This window comes from Danio rerio, chromosome 5, assembly GCF_049306965.1.
Source record: "Danio rerio strain Tuebingen ecotype United States chromosome 5, GRCz12tu, whole genome shotgun sequence".
Lineage (NCBI taxonomy): Eukaryota > Metazoa > Chordata > Actinopteri > Cypriniformes > Danionidae > Danio > Danio rerio.
Window position 1 is genome coordinate 69,572,045 of NC_133180.1, and position 17,130 is coordinate 69,589,174.

At 35.4% G+C, this 17,130-nt stretch overlaps 1 protein-coding gene across 1 annotated transcript; it reads right to left on the reverse strand.

Annotated features, from left to right (window-relative positions):
* Positions 1 to 1,315: 1,315 nt before the first annotated feature.
* On the reverse strand, positions 1,316 to 16,685 carry surf4l (surfeit 4, like). The gene is given in 6 exon segments (NM_001002470.2): positions 1,316 to 2,045; positions 6,125 to 6,311; positions 10,420 to 10,463; positions 10,575 to 10,651; positions 10,729 to 10,915; positions 16,471 to 16,685. Coding segments are annotated over 6 exon segments (810 nt in total). The 5' UTR covers positions 16,519 to 16,685; the 3' UTR covers positions 1,316 to 1,778.
* Between the last annotated feature and the right edge of the window lie 445 nt (positions 16,686 to 17,130).

Here is a 17,130-nt window from a genome sequence, read left to right on the forward strand (position 1 = left end):
TCTTCTCAAAAAGAAAACAATCTTATTTTACTTAGTTTTTCCTTAAAGCAAGCTAAAGGGCCAAGTAAAACAATATTGTTTTCAGTTTGAAATGAGTATTATTTTTACCCCATTGGTAAACATTGATCTTGTTTTAAGGAAAAATCCATTTAATTATGACTTATTTTTGAAAACAAATCAACATTTTTTTGCCGGTCTACAAAATGCTTCTTGATTTAAGAACTTTTAGATATTTGGACTAAAAACAAGACCAAAACTCTAATCAAAAACAAAAAAACTTCTTCTCAAAGCAAAACAATATTATTTTACTTAGGCCTTTAGCTTGTTTAAGAAAAACAAAGTAACAAAAAAAAACTATTTATTTTCCTGTTTAAAATTATTATCATTTATTATTTTGGGTAAATAATTATCTTGTTTTAGGAAAGAAAAGAAAAGGTGCTTAATTTTGATTTATTTCTGAAAACAAAACAACATTTTTGACTAGTCTAGAAAATTCTAGACTAAATTCTACAATTAAATCTTGCTTCTTCATAACATTTTTTTAGTTATTTGGTTTAGAAACAAGACAATGTTTTGCCTTAAAACAAGCTAAATAATCTGCAAAAGGGTTACATGATATTATGTTATAGAATGTTATTTGGGTTCAAATATTATTTTTCTTACCCCATTGGCAGATGATACCGCTTGTTTGAAGAAAAACATTTCTTGTTTCTTACTTATTATTTCAGAAAACAAAACAAAGTCCTTTATTGGTCTACAAAAAGGTGTTTGATTTTAGAACTTTTTAATATTTGGACTAAAAACAAAACAAAATCTCTTTTCAAAAAGAAAACAATATTATTTTCCTTCGTTTTTCCTTAAAGCAAGCTAAAGGTTCAAGCAAAATAATATTGTTTTAGGTTTTATACGATTTTACCCCATTGGTAAACAATTATATTGTTTTAAGTAAAAACTCACTTCATTTTGAGTTTTTTATTATTTCCGAAAACAAGACTTTCGTCAAGAAAATGCTTCTTGATTTATTTTGTTTAGATATCTGTACTACTAGTTTTGGCTAAAAAACAAGCTTGATAATCTGCAAACGGGTTATATAAAAGAAAATTATTATTTCAGTTTGAACTAAGATTATTTTTCTTACCCCACTGACTGATTCATTTGCTTGTTTTAAATAAAAAAATTCACTTAATTATGACTTCTTTCTGAAACCAAAACCATATTTTTACTTGTCTAGAAAATGCTTCTTGATTTAAGAATTTTTAGATATTTGGACAAACAAACAAGACAAAAAAATTCTATGAAAGAATTTTTTTTTTTTGCCGTGTACTTATTTCCAACGGGATGATGTCTTTGGTACATTGACTTGCAATTGGCACCGAAATAAAAAAGGCAAAGTAAAATGGCCAAAAAAAACCCCAAACAAAACGATTATTCATTCAACATGGTCCCAGCTTTTATAACACAGATTTTCAAAGGGGTTCTCAAATAACAGAATCGGACCCGACCATTTAGAAAATAAATATGTTAAACTAATACATGTCTAAAAGTGCTGGTAGAAAATAAATTCAGTAAGCACACAACGATGAAAACTCAGACAGTGCATGAGATGTGGACAGTGGAGCGGGTCAATCTGTTGGTCCTGGGGTGTTTTTTGATTTTGATTTTGTGAGGCCACGTCTCAATTGGCTCTTTCCTCCCTAAGTAGTGTACCTGCTTCGAGTGATAACTGCACAGAAAAAAAAACAAACTACTGAGTGAGCCATTTTGAGGAGAGTCCCGTCTCACCACTCTTTCTTCTTCTCATCCATTGACACTCCACCCGGACCGAGCGCTACGATCAGCAGAAGACCTCCGATCACTGACGTGGTCTGGAAGAAGTCGTATTTGAGGAAGTCGTGCATGGGTTTGTATGCTGGAATGGTCCAGAAGGCGTTAAAGTAGACGTTTATAGCCAGCAGCCAGATGACCAGGGTGAGGGCAGCCAGTTTGGTCTTGAAACCGATCGCTACCAGGACGATGAGAGCTGTGCCCACAAGGTTCTGTAAGATCTGAGGGGGAACAAAAAGATGTTTTAGATAAAAGGAAGTTATTTAGACAACTCTATGAACTCTTTTCACATTTTTGGGTTTCTCGGTAACAGAATTTTCATAGTTGGGTAAACTTAGAGTGCAGCTTTTACTATTGTATTCGGTGAAGTATTAAAAGGGCAAACTATGATGGTGTTATCAAGACTTTCAGAAAACAAATTGAAGAATTGTGAGTGATAACGGCAGCCAGAACAGAAAGTAACGTGAAATTTACTGTCCTGCCTATACACGCTGCAATAGAAACACCTAGCGCAAGCGGTAACTTGTTTTTTGCAATTTGATGCAAAGATGATAAAATGCATATATAAATACACAAACACACATACTTTTTTTCTAAAAATTAAGTCAGAATTATTATCCTCCCTAAATTATTTGTCCTCCATTAATTTTTCCCCCAATTTCTGTTTCACGGAGAGAAAAGTTTTTCAACACATTTCTAACCTTGATAGTTTTATTAACTCATCTCTAATAACGGATTTCTTTTATCTTTGCCATGATGACAATAAATAATATTTGACTAGATTTTTTTAAGACACTTCTATACAGCTTAGTGACATTTAAAGGCTTAACTAGGTTATTAAGTGCATTTTAAAAAGGGTTTCACCCATTTCTTGTTCTTGCTTTATCCATCAAAATGTAATCATATTACGTTTTAATCAAAAGCGGCCTTTGATTTTTAAAAAAATGTAGACTGGGAGTTCTAATGAAAGTCTGTGAAGAGGAAGCATTTTACAGCAGCGGTGTGTTTCTCGGCACAACACAACTGTTTTAGAAATGATTGAACCTAAAAGCCAGTCCAAGTGTGACATCTAGTGGTGAAATGGAATTTTACAATAAAGGAGGAAGATTTTTAATGGTTAAAAAAAGATGATGATTCTTATTTTTAGAACTTTATGTATTAAAAATCACATTGGATATTCGAAAAAGTAAATAAAACAATATACTAACTATTTAACTAGCCATTTACTGGCCATCACACTCACTATTTGTGTATTATCAGGGGTTGTTTTATCATACACTCACAATATGTACACACATAAATACAGACAAACGCATTACATACATACATACTAGGGCTGGGCCAACAAACGGCATTATATCGAATCGTTAAAAAATGTGTGTCAATAACAATGATAAACTCTGAAGCTTTTTACTCTGTATTGGGATGTCCCGATCCGATATTGATATCCGAAATAGGTCCGATATCAGTCCAAAAAAACTATATCGGACTGCAGTGTCAGCTTTGCACATAATTTTGCAGTTCCGTCTCAATTTACATTGTCATACTTTTCCCATGTGGGTAGTAGAGTGGAATCCGTGCAATATATTATGCAAATAAAATGAATTTTGCTAAATAAAATTATTCTTGAAAGTCACCTTATTTTATGTGCTGTGGAGAAAAGGTGTGTTTCAATCCATCTACTGCAAGTATATTTGTTTAAGATAATATGTGTAATATATTTTATTATAAAATTAAAAAGGTTTAGGAACATTGATACAGCCATAATCTTATTATGATACAAACACAGATGAAATAGATCTAATCATGTAAATGTTTGTACCAACCATACTGCACATTTTTATTAATTTAACAATAACTTATATCTGTTCCCCAGTGTGAAAGATATTTCTCAGCTCGAAATTGGATCAAAAATTCATCAAAAAGCTGTGTGTGAAATTGAAACTTTGGACACACAACCTTTAGCAGTTGTTCAATTAACAACGTTTTTTTTTTCTTATGTTCCTGCTCTCAGCTGTTTCTACTATTTGCTGATGGTAAAAAATAAATAACTGAAGTGACCTTTAATTAGTATTTTGCACTTTAAGAAATATAAATTGAATAAACAATAATATACTTATTTTATTATTTAAACTTTAATTCTTTTATATATATTCTTATATAAAAGGTTCACATTTATGCAAACAATATTTAATACATTAATTTTTTTTCCATGCTTACTGTTGCTGACCTGCTTCGATCTAGCCGTTCATACATTCCACTCAACGAAATAGGTAAGAGTAAAGTATTCATGATTTGTGCTGATATCGGATTTATATCGGTTCGTACAGAAGGTTGCAATATCGGTATCATATCGGAAGTTAAAATGTTGTATTGAGACATCCCTACTCTGTGTTGAATTAAGAGCCAAATTACACAGCAGAAATGTACAACAATGGGAATCTAAAAGAGTGCTGATTATTAGAGATTTACCGAATTTTTGGCTTCCAAAAATATGTTATGCCATTGGGTTACTCTTTACAATCTAAAAGCATTAACAACTAGTATCAAAATATATATCGTCATTGTTCAATATGGAAAATAATTATCGAGACTGCATTTTTTCTATACAAGTATGAAGTGGTGGAACTGTTTTCAACATGGAGAATAAATCTTTAATAGCAAAACAGAATACTGAAATGATTTCTGAAGGATTGGGGACACTGAAATCTGAAAATTGACCGAGAACTAGACTTTAGATCTCACAATTCACAAAACCGCACAATTACAAGTAGAAAAGTTAGAACTGCAAGATAAAGGCCACAATTACCTAATAAATATTTTACCCAGTCGCAAAAAAAACTGTTTCTATTGACCTTATTCTAAAATGCGGAAGTGCGCCTGTTTTCGCGATTGTCTTAGAACTTCCGATTCAGTCGCCTATGGGAGAAATGACTAGGAATAATAAACGGCAGAAAAGGGTCAAACTACTTGCTCTACAAACAAATGTTTGCATGACTATGCAGACCAAGTAGAATAATATAATAAGAAAATATCAAATTGCAACATCAAGCAGCGTAATGAGCAGTTTTTAACGTCAAAAAAATGAATGGAAGTGAATGAGACCGGAAGTCTTGTGCCAAAAAGATTCAAATGGCAGCGCCCGCTCATCGGCGGAGAATAAAGTGAATATAAACCAGCCAAGGCATCATCACAAAAACACTTCCTCAAAAAAATTAAAATAACATTTACTTCCGATATCACAACACATAAACCTAGCTTAGTTAAAATCAATCTGAAAAAGCAAAACAAAATAAACCATACTTTATAGATACTTTCACATTTGTCCTTGCTGTCCAAGGCAGCATCAGAACAGATTGTGATTTATTTGACATGTCCTTTATAGCTTTCATGTTTGCAAACCGAATGAAGCATGAGGACTGCCCTTCCTACAGCATTTACACAGAGATGCACTAAATATGTTTTGAGACATCACACGAAAAACTGACACTTCCACCAAGCCACATCCTGAGCACAATCAAAGCATCATCATCATCCGCATGACTGTGAGGCTGAAGCAGATATCTGCTCAAACCAGGGCAATAAAACAAACATGTTTTGCCAAGTCATGCGATGACGGTTTATGAGCACACCTATAAAGCCTGAAAAGGCCAACTATAAACAGTGATGAATTTCCACATTCAAGCTCGCATATGAACGAGGCTTATTAAAGTTTTCAATCAATTTCAAAGCTTGTTTCAACAATGTAGGACTGCACAATAAATCATTAAAGCATTGATGTCGCGATGTGTGTCCTCAAAGAGTCACATCGCAGGATATGCAATGTTGAGTTGAGATTATATATGATCAACAACTGAGAATACAGCTGAAGTCAGAATTATTATAAAGTGACATTTAAAGGCTTAACTAGGTTATTTAGGTTAACTAGGTAAGTTAGGGTAATTAGGCGAGTTATTGCATAACGACGGTTTGTTCTGTAGACTATTGAAATAATAAATAGCTTAAAGGGGCTAATAATTTACCTTAAAATGGTGTTTAAAAATTTCAAAGGTGCTTTTATTCTAGCTGAAATAAAACAAATAACACTTTCTCCAGAAGAAAAAATATTATCAGACATACTGTGAAAATTTCCTTGCTCTGTTACACATAATTTGGGAAATATTTAATAAAAGAAAAAGAAAAAAAATCAAAGTGGGGCTAATCATTTTGTTAAACTGTATATATATTTTTGGGTGAATTATAATCTAGATCCGTCTTTGATGAGTTTGACCCTTTTATCAGTGTGAGGAGGCTTACGTACCGAGAGGAAGCTTGTGTCAAAGTGTAGCAGCGTCATAAACATGAGCACCAGTAGGACTCTGCCACCGAGCTGCATGTACTGTTTCGGAGAGCTCTCTCTCATTGTGGGAACTCCAGCAAACATACTCCTGCCCTCAGAACGAGACTCGGCGAGCAGCAGCAGCAAACCTCCACCCAGAGCCAAGTTCCTGAAACACAGAGACCAGCGACCAGATCAGAGCACACAAAACACAGCATCACTTACTGCAGTGGTTCTTAATTCCAGTCTGTGTGTGCCAAACCACTTGCACCACCAAATTAGGGCTGCACGATATTCAGAAAATATGTGATATTGATGTTGAGTGTTGCAATAATGATATTTCTTATGATATATCCCAACTTGCTATTTAATTAGCAATTTTAAAAATAATCATTTATGTTATGATCATATTAAAATAAACATGTAGGAGCTATTTTTTGCCCCATCTGATTGGTCACATCTGGATAACCTATGCATGGAGCTCACAAATACTTATTGCACATAAAAATGTGATTTAATTTATTGTACTTACCAGCAATAAGTATATTGCATTTCCTATTGTTGCGATAACGATAATGGTTTGATATATTGTGCAACCCTACTCCTATTTCTTTTATCACTTCAGACGTTCTGATTAAACAGTAAGTGCCCTACAAAGTGAACTTCACCACATATAACACAAGCTACGATAACAATTTGAAAGGAGCATATACGTAAATACAAACGTGCAATGTGTTTGTTATGGTACTAGGATACTTTACATCACACTTCTCAAGTATATCTCATCTGTTTGTGAAGGCTCGGCAGACATTAGCTGTGAATGAACATTCAGAAGTAAAGATGTTCAGGGAGTGCAGAGCAATAAACACAGTTTATTCCAAAATCAAGAAACACATTTTTATTACTTGTCGACCCCAAAAAACAAGTTGGTATCCTGGTTCTGGAAATGTTTTTATTTTAACTTTTGTCATTTTTTACATTTTGTTACATAGTAACTTTCAGACAATGTTTTATTATTATTATTTCTTTAATTCTATTTTTTTAATACAAGGCGGCACCCTCCACCACTACAAAGTCAATAGAGTGGTTTGATGGTTTTCCCCTACTGGGTGGGGCATGATTTTTAGATTATGACGCCTTGCACTCACGCCCGATTCACATGAGGCATCAGCATCAATGCTTCCTATTTACTTTAAATGGGTGATGTCAAGCATTGCCGAACTGAATTGTGGATCCGTCTGCGATGGATTTATACTTTCGCCTGGCGCCGCATCACGCACCTCCGCTGACTGCGCACGCACCACGCGAAATGAACGAGGCTTTTTTTTTTTTACTTGTCGCGTTCGCCATTGTGATATTCTTTAAAACGACAGGGGGTGGTCAAAAGAATAAATCAGAATCAGATGTTTTTTTAGGTTTAGCCCGCTCCACAATTCATACATTATTGTCTGGCTAGTTTCAGTCCTATACTTATGCTAAAAAGGTGATAATGGTCCAACATTCCTGACCATTATTACCAATAAAGCCTAGAAAAACAGGCCATCAGTATATTGTAATCCGATAGGTTCAAATATTCCTTTTCAGTTATCAAATAAATAGTTTGTTCCTTAATTACAGTTTTGTGCCTATTAAATTGTTTTAAAATTCTAAATTGTAACATACATTAGTGTAAAACCTATGACTGGTGGAAAAACATATTCTGTAAATGTGTAACTGGGTCTCCATTTTTGCCATGGCCTCTTTTGGCTTTAACAAACTCATCCCTCAGGTTTTTCCAAACCTTTTAACAAAAACTTTCCTCCTTTCCCACGGCTGTTGCGATTTCTAGCAACAAATTATTGATCATCTGGTTATCTCTATGATCAGGGATCATAAAGATGTCTGTAAAGGCATACCTGTTTCAGAAATAATCTCTTCAAAGTGATATTCAACTCCAATGCAACGCAGCACTGTTCGCTCGAGTCTCAAAAAAAAACATGCGCCCCGCAAGCCGAAACCATGTCGCATGCACCCAGTTATCCTCTGCATATACATAGATGACGTCACATTCGCCGCGTGCACTTAAGCGAACTAGCGGACGCGACGAGTGTAAACCAGGCTTCAGGAGCTCGCTGCAGATGTTGGAAGTTTCTCAACTTTTTAAGCGTCAATGGAAGAGTCAACTAATCAGATTGATTTATAAAAATACTCCATCAGACAGTAGCCGACTGTGGACTAATTTCATTGGCTAAAGCTGCTATGACAATCGCATCAGCTACAACATCAGACACGCCCTCCATCAAGCATTGATACTGAAGTCCCTAGTGAATCGGGTGTCAGTTTCTATTAGTTTGAAAAGATGCACAGAAAGAAAGCCCCGCCTTCTACTCAATATTTTATTTAGAAGAACATCAATATACTAAAATAAATGTCTCAGCAAACTTCCAGTTCAGGTAGACTAAAAATGTCCACATAAACCAGAAGCTGCAATGTTTTTTTTTTCCATATTGAGACGCAGTTCCTAAAGAAACGAAATATTAAATGAGAAACAGGACTCGAAATTGCGACCATAGTGGTCACATATGCGCCCGAAATTTTATCTATGCAACCTTAAAATATATTTGGGAGCATTTGTGCGAGTGCATAAAATTGTTGTGTGCGACCAGTTTTTACAGCAAAATGTTCACCACATGCGCATTTTCAGGAGACATTCACGCAGAATGCATCTCTAAGCTCTTTGTCTGCACTTAACACGTGAAACGCAGTGCTCAGGAATGGTTTAAAACGGTTGTCATGTCAACTTGCTGCAGTAAACAAAGCCAAGTCCGTAATGCTTGCCCCGCATTCGCGCTCTTCTTATTGGCCCACTGCTCTAGCACTGAAATATCAGCTGTCAACCACTCAGTCAATGCCTTCTGGCTTGGGATGACAGAGAGCTACTACCGCGAAAAATTGTAAAACGCTGAAGATGAGAATGAAGATAACACTGACAGATTTTGTTTTAGAAACCCTGGCATCTAAAGTTACAAATAATGACACATCTTACTAGTGACCATGTGCTGAATGTTCATCCACCATCTACACTTTTCGAAGAGTGGATAAAAGACTTCCGCTGGCTTCAAGTCCGTTATGAAAAGTCTGTGGGATGGAATTTTCAGGTAACTGTTTGCCACATCTAGCACGAGAGCTTCTGTTTAATCCTCCATATAATCGCCAGATGCTGTCCGCCGTGCAAGTGGCAGCTATATGTCAAATTTAACACTACGTACACCATCGCAAACGGGCTACACTGAGTAAACTAACATCGCTACTCATAAAAAGATCGGTATTGCTATTAACATATAATAAGGTACAGTACATGTCAAAAGCATCAGTGCAATATCAGACAGCACCCGTGAGAACAGCACAGTTATATCATTAACAGATTCATTCATGTCAAGCAGTGCTTGCAGGGTGAGCCATCCGTGTATGCTTTAGTCACTCAGTTATGTTATAAAAATCTATTAACGGGATTTCGTTGAGACATTTTTTCCTTACGCTTGCGCGCGCATATATATATATATATATATATATATATATATATATATATATATATATATATATATATATATATATATATATATATATATATAATTATTATTATTATTTATTTTTTTTTTTTTTTGCTTGTTAGTTTGATTACTGCTGAATGAATTTTGGCTGATGCGCCTACATTTTTAAAGTTAGGAGCAATGGTGCTACCAAGCAAAAAGGTTAATTTCGAGCCCTGAGAAAACAGTGGGCGTGGCTTTCTTTCTTTCTACTGCAAGCTAATTAGCTGTAGTAAAGTAGGCATTTAATTCCGAAAGATTGAGAAAAGAGTTTGGGGAGAGTTTTAAAACTTAACAGACACCTCCTCCTCACCATTGTTGTCATATAGCACTGTCAAAACTGACAATTGGAGGGACATGGTTAAGTATTAACCACGCCCAAATCTCAGACTACCGTAATCTAAGAATTTAACTGAAAAGAAACAGGAAGTGATATTGTTCAAAACAAAACTAGCAATGTGAGCTAACAAAATCAATACGGTTAGTTTTGACTTCATGTGTACTTTAAAATTAAAATAATAATATTTAAACTGCAATAATTTCTCTGACTGAAAATAATTTTTGTTGTGCAATTTATTGTCACAAATCTCTCTAGAGCTCTCTTAAAATGAACAAGTTATCTGTCGTACATAGAGACGTGCAAAGCGATGGGTTGCAGGAATTGGAATTGACAACCACTAATCAACTCAAATCCAGCAAACATCTTACCTCATCAAAAACTTTGGGTCCCAAAGAATGCTGTAGGCAACAGTCTGGAAGAGATAAAGATCAAGACTGTAATTAAACTCAATTACAGTCCAACCCAAACATAACATCTATTTACAATCACGATATCTCACAGAACGCATAGTGAATGCCCTCACCTGTAAGGCGATGATAGCAAATAATCCAAAGCAAGCGTACTGCACAAAATTCCTGCTCAGGATCAGTATACAACCACCTGTTCAGCAGAGGAGATCGATATACATCATTGCACAACCAGAACTGAAGATCCATGCCAAAGATCAAACTTCTTACCCAGCTGCCCGAGTAAGTTTATTAAGACAAACAGAGTGGCCAGGAAGAAGCCGCAGCTCCACGTCGTCTCGATGTATTCTTTCTGTTCGCTCCACTGGAACCACATACGAATGCCGTCCTCTAGAAACGTGCTGATCAGGCAGAGGCGTGCTATGTGAGGAAGGTACTGCTTCGTCACTCGAAGGAACTGTAGAAGATATAAGAAAAAGATGTGGATGTATGTAAATAAAAGTGTGGAACAAATTGTGAAGTGCATTTTTTTAAACCATAAAATAAAAAATAAATAAATATTGGTCTGTTGGCAAAGGTTATTTGCATGAACTCCACCCACATTGGGACAATTAAATCACAAACAAACATCTATCTATGTCAAGGGTGTCCGCACTTGGTCCTGGAGGGCCGGTGTCCTGGAGAGTTTAGCTCCAACCCTTTTGTTTTGTCCGGGGAGTTAGATTTCAAATCAACACAGGCACTGCATGTTCCTCCATGTCACGTGTAGTGATGGGTCGTTCTTGAACGACTCGTTAATTTTGAACCAAATCTTTTGTATGACTCAGGGAGTGAAACATTCATTTGCACATGCGCTCATTTGTCCAAGTGGAGCTCGCATGCTACCTTGGAGTGGTCCGTTTCATGCAGAATGCGCACATATGGCCTCAAACCATTTCGATAAGAAAGAAATGGGATAATCCCGCGTTTTTTGCGTTGGGGAATTCATATCGCTATATTACCAGAACTCAATATACTGCCCAGCCCTAGCACACCTACACATTTATATGTCCAAACAAAGCCTTTCTTGCCTCATTACATTCTGTTAGGAATTACACCAATCACATTAGTTATGCAAGTTGTGTGTTTTGTAACACAAGAGGGATATTAGAACTTGTTTAACAGTAGTCAAATACTTTATTTTTGACATTTCACCTCACACTAATTTAAATGTTACAACTTACACTTGATGCTTGAATTCTGAAAAAGGAAAGAATATTATGTGGAATATTAACAAAATATTGTTTTTGTTAGTGTTTTTAAAATATAGTGTTGATAACAATAATAAAAGTGCTTTGCTCTGTGAGTTTGTGCGCTGTCAGACATAAATAAATAAGACAAAAATGATTAGTACATGGCATCAAGTCAATGGTAACATGTTTTTAGCATTTTCCAAAATATCTTCTTATGCAACAATCACTTTCATAGTAGAATCTTCTTTTGTGTTTAAGTACAGCAAACATTCTTCATATCCATTTTTTTTCATTGATTCATTTTATTGTTGGCTTAGTCTCTTTATTTATCCCGGGTCGCCACAGCGGAATGAACTGCCAACTTATCCAGCTAGTTTTTACGCAGCGGATGCCCTTCCAGCCGCAACCCATCTCTGGGAATCATCTACACACACACATTCACATACACTCATACACTACGGACAATTTAGCCTACCCAATTCACCTGTACAGCATGTCTTTGGACAGTGGGGGAAACCCACGCGAAGGCAGATAGGACATGCAAACTCCACACAGAAATGCCAACTGAGCCGAAGTTCGAACCAGCGACCCAGCGACCTTCTTGCTGTGAGGCGACAGCACTACCTACGGCGCCACTGCCTCGCCTTATATCCCTTTAATAATTATCATATATTTTACCCCTTTAATACATTTAAAATCGCATTTAAAAGTGACTTATAAAAGGGTCACTGACTCAAATCATATGATCAAAGCCCAATTAATTTAGAAACAGACATTCTGAATTTAGCTTGGAACTATTTCTTTTTTTTATTTTGCGAAAGAGACTCTGTATGAACTGTGGTAAAATCATTATTACGCTAGAGATGCACTGATAGTCAGGACAAAAAGCATTCCTGCTGCAGTTATATTAATATAAATTTATATATATATAGTTCATTTTTGGTTTCTTAACATGAAATACAATCATTTTATCACAGTGAACAATTGTAGACTCTAAAGATGTGCTGGTGTTTGCTTAGTGTAAAGTGAGCAGACATCTGATAATGTTAGCTTTACACTGTTAAAACGGCAAATATGAGATTATCCTCAAAGATAAATATTTCACACCCTTACTGGTAAACTGTGTCTGCTTTGATTTAATTGAACAGCTAAAGCAGCTTTTAAGCAGCTTAAAATGTAACTTTTAAACATTTTTATTATCCTAACAACAAACAGAGCTCTGCTTAATGGAGTGCAGAAACATGGCAAAAGATTGTCTAAATACTGGGGAGAAACTTCAGGCCTTTACAGAGAGTCACAGCTGAGTTTTAATCCCTAAATCAAGGTTTGAACAACAGAAATTAGGTGTTTCATTCTGAACACAACTACAATTTACGGTAATAATTATTGGTGAGAAAGAAACAGCTTTATGCCAACCATGAGCATGAACTACCATTACATCACAGGATATAGGTAAAAAAAGTTTGAGAAGTTAAAGAAATTACAAATTGTAATAATATTAAGTATTATTTAGACACCAGATCAGCATTTCAGGTTGATTTTTGAAGAATCAAACAACGAGTTATGTAGTTCAGAATTAGTAAAAGCAATAAATGACATTTTAAAAAAGTATAGAAATACTTATTTTAAAACAAATACAACTTAAAATTAATATATATATATATATATATATATATATATATATATATATATATATATATATATATATATATGTGTGTGTGTGTGTGTGTGTGTGTGTGTGTGTGTGTGTTTGTGTGTGTGTTAATTTAGATAAACTGGGATGATTAAGCCTTTTACTTCTATGCAGTGCTTCTGTATAAAATATAATAAATTACAAGCATATATAAATATGACAGAGCAAAACTAAAAAGGTTTTCTGGGGTATAACAGTATTTCAGTACAGAAATCGAACAATCAAACATACAAAAACATGGGTCATCATCATTGTATAAATATTTTTTTAAATAATACTCAATATCTTCTGCCCTAATAAATAAATTGTGTGTATGTATATGTATATATATGTATTGCAAAACATTTTTATTCCGCGATATATATTGTGATACGACACGACTACCATTTCACTAGAGGAGAAAAACTACTGTACTTGGAGAGAATTTTTTTCATTTTTTAGATTGATTAGGCTAATTCTGTACGGTAGTGCACAAAATATAATAAACAATCTACAATCATAAATAAATTAATTACAGAAAAAGATAGAAATGAAAAAACTGTGTTTTAATGTTTTCCAGAGTCTTCATTTTATGAACAGTTCAATAAAATCGATCATTGAATTTGTCAAAGTTACAATTTCTTATGCCTAAATGCTTTTAAAACCCTCACACATTTACACATGCCTCAACACTCAACATTGCGTCTACTCGTGATGTGACTATTGTGAATGATCACATTGCGACATCGATGCTGACATTGTCTGATAACATTAAAAATGGGATATTGCAGACTGCCCAGTGGCCCAGGGCCAGCGTGAGAGACGCTTGGGACAGTAGACAGGATCGTTACTGGCCCGATTGGGACAGTACTGCCTTTTCACTAACATTTAATTTGTATGTGATTATTTGTCAATAGCGTAGATTTTAAGTTTGTGCTTTTAAGTCTTTAAACACTACCTTGTCTGTGATGTCATAAACACCATATTGTTTTCCGGTTCCTCTTATCCGATTTGATGTTTTGAGCATGCAATTTTTTCCATAACCTGGTAACAACCAGTACAGAGAAGGTTAAAAGAAAATGTCTGTTTCTAATGTCTTGGAAGCAGACATTTACATGTGAACAACGCGACCAAAAAAAATTAAGTGATGTTTTGCACAGTTTGCCGTCAGTTTGACAAGTCAGCCCACCTTTTGTTAAATAATTTCGAACTGTAATAAAATACCTCCACATTTTCCATACTTCTCTTTTTGTTTGCATAACATTTTAATTTTTTATTTTTTTTTTTAAGATTAAAATTGTAGATTCACAGACTTTATTTTTGACACATTATTTAAAATATGAGGCTAAAATATAGCTATTAACTTCCCTTTTTTTTTTTTTGGTGGGGCCAGTGAAAATTTTGGCAGGGCAAGTAAAAATCTAAACCACTGGTTGGAACCACCATCATACCAGTACAAAAAATCCTTAGCGTTGAACCCTGAAAAAGCATATGTTTGACAGTTACATTTAGAGTCAGTACACATTAAGACAGTTCTGATGTAGTTCTCTTCAATGCCTGCTCTTTATTGTTCAACCTCTGAGCTCCAATTACCCTTTTCTCCACATTTTCAGTCAATATCAGTGCACAGGTGTCCAAAAGCTCCTCGATTTGCAAACAATGAGTCATGAGCAAGAGCTTCAGCATTTTAATACACTTCCCCTTTATCCAATGAAAAAAAGATTCTGCAATTTACATTTACATTATATTACATTCGAATAACATTAGGCATCTCATTTGAATACAGATAAGACTAAATTAATATCTCAGTCTCCTTGTTCTCAAAGTGGATAATAATATGCTTTTAAATAACTACGTTGTAAGATGAAACGTTCGCATATTATAGAGTTAGTAAAATTATATACATTGTCAATACATGGCAGGGTTTCATAATCTGTAATAACGCAGCCTCTATTCTCAATGGCTAAGCCTCTGCTAAGCCCCGCCCACAAACGATCCACATCAGCACTAAGCGGAAAACGAGCCAATCAGCGTTCAACAAGTACCAGGCAGAACTAAATGAATGGGAAGAGATATGAGGGCCAATGTCTGCCTGTGTGTCAACACTTTACTCGCAGTCTGTGCGCCTGCAGGGTGTTTGTCATGTTTCCAAGCAGCACAGGAATTCTGCAGACTTCATGTTTGCCTTCAGTTACAGTTTTAATACATGTAGAACGACTGCGTTGGGTGAAAACAAGGGGGGTTAATATTAACTCAGTAGCTATGTGCTTAAACTACATTTAAATTATGAATATTACCGTTTCTGGACGGTTAAAGCGTATAGCAATGAGTATATTAAACTAACAGGACATTAAGAGCTTTGTAAAGAGCTAAAAACACAGACAACAACCATACAATAATGGCATACGTATTAAGTTGTCTGTAATTAAAGGGGCAGATCACCCAAAATTTACTCACCCTAGAAACTCAACGGTTTAGGACAAGTAAATGGTGAGAATGACAGAATTGTCCCTTTTTTAAGCCCAAAATGAGCAGTTATTGCTCAACACTAAAACAAGTAATCTAATAATCACCTAAAATAAGCATATATTTGCAACATAATCATAAACAAACGCTGTCATTTGTGCATTTGATGAACATATTTTTCTAATCAGTCATTGTATGCTTACTACAGTAACATGGTGGGTCTACTTTGGCTGCAGATCATTTAGATTAAAGATAACGTGACATTTGAACGTTTTGAAATCTCACAAATACAGTAACGTTACATTCAACGTCAATAATTTAACGTTACATACATTTGCAACTGCTTATCAGTACTCAAAAGCAGGTTTAACTAAACCCTTAATACACATTCAATATAATATCAACACATATGGTCGACAATCAAGAATAATCATAGATCTCGAGAACACTAACTTCACTTCAGAGTCACAAGACTAGAAGTTCGCTAATAAATGCGAACTGCAGCCAAGCACAGCTGACTCGCTGTATAAACGCAGGCTTTACCGAACTTGATGTGTGTTTGTTTAGCGGAGCAGTGTAACGTTATTCTCCGTGATTTAAGAGTAACGTTAAGTTGGCTACCGGGGCCTTCAGTTCTCTCACCTGATCCGCCACGTCCTCCGCGTTGCTCATCAAATCATTTGGAGCCATGACACCGAAATACAAGAGCAAAGTCCTCGTCTGCAGGACACTTTTTGTGATTCGTGGGCCGTTTATAGGTGTCCTTTTTCGCTCGCAGGTGTGTTACAGGTCTCGTACTAGCCTTGCTTTGCCGTCGTCTCTATGTGTGTACTAGAATGCCATCTCCGCCCCATAATGCCCTGCTGCTCGTCCTGTCGCCCCCTGTAGGACACACACGCCTCTGCATGCCACGTGTACTGATGCAGCCAGAATATATGGAGAGCTCAAACTGTGACGTCTCAGTTCACTTTCAGTCTGTCACACATGACTCATCATGACATACATTAGATAGACTGCATTATGTACAAGTCTGAATACACAGATAAACATAAATATAAATAACTGTAGCCCCTAGGTTGTCAACAAGTATTCAGAAATTGAAAGTTGATGATGAGTGAATGAGTTGCCCATTACAGTGGTGGAAAAAGTATTGAACACTTCATGTTTTTTTATGCTGAGAAAAATATTCTAAAGGAGCTGTTGATATGGGAAGTGAACCAGATTTTGGTAAAAACCTGAACAATACAAACAAAATATATAACAAAAAAAAAAAAAAAAACTGAGAAAAATAGTTATGTGTAA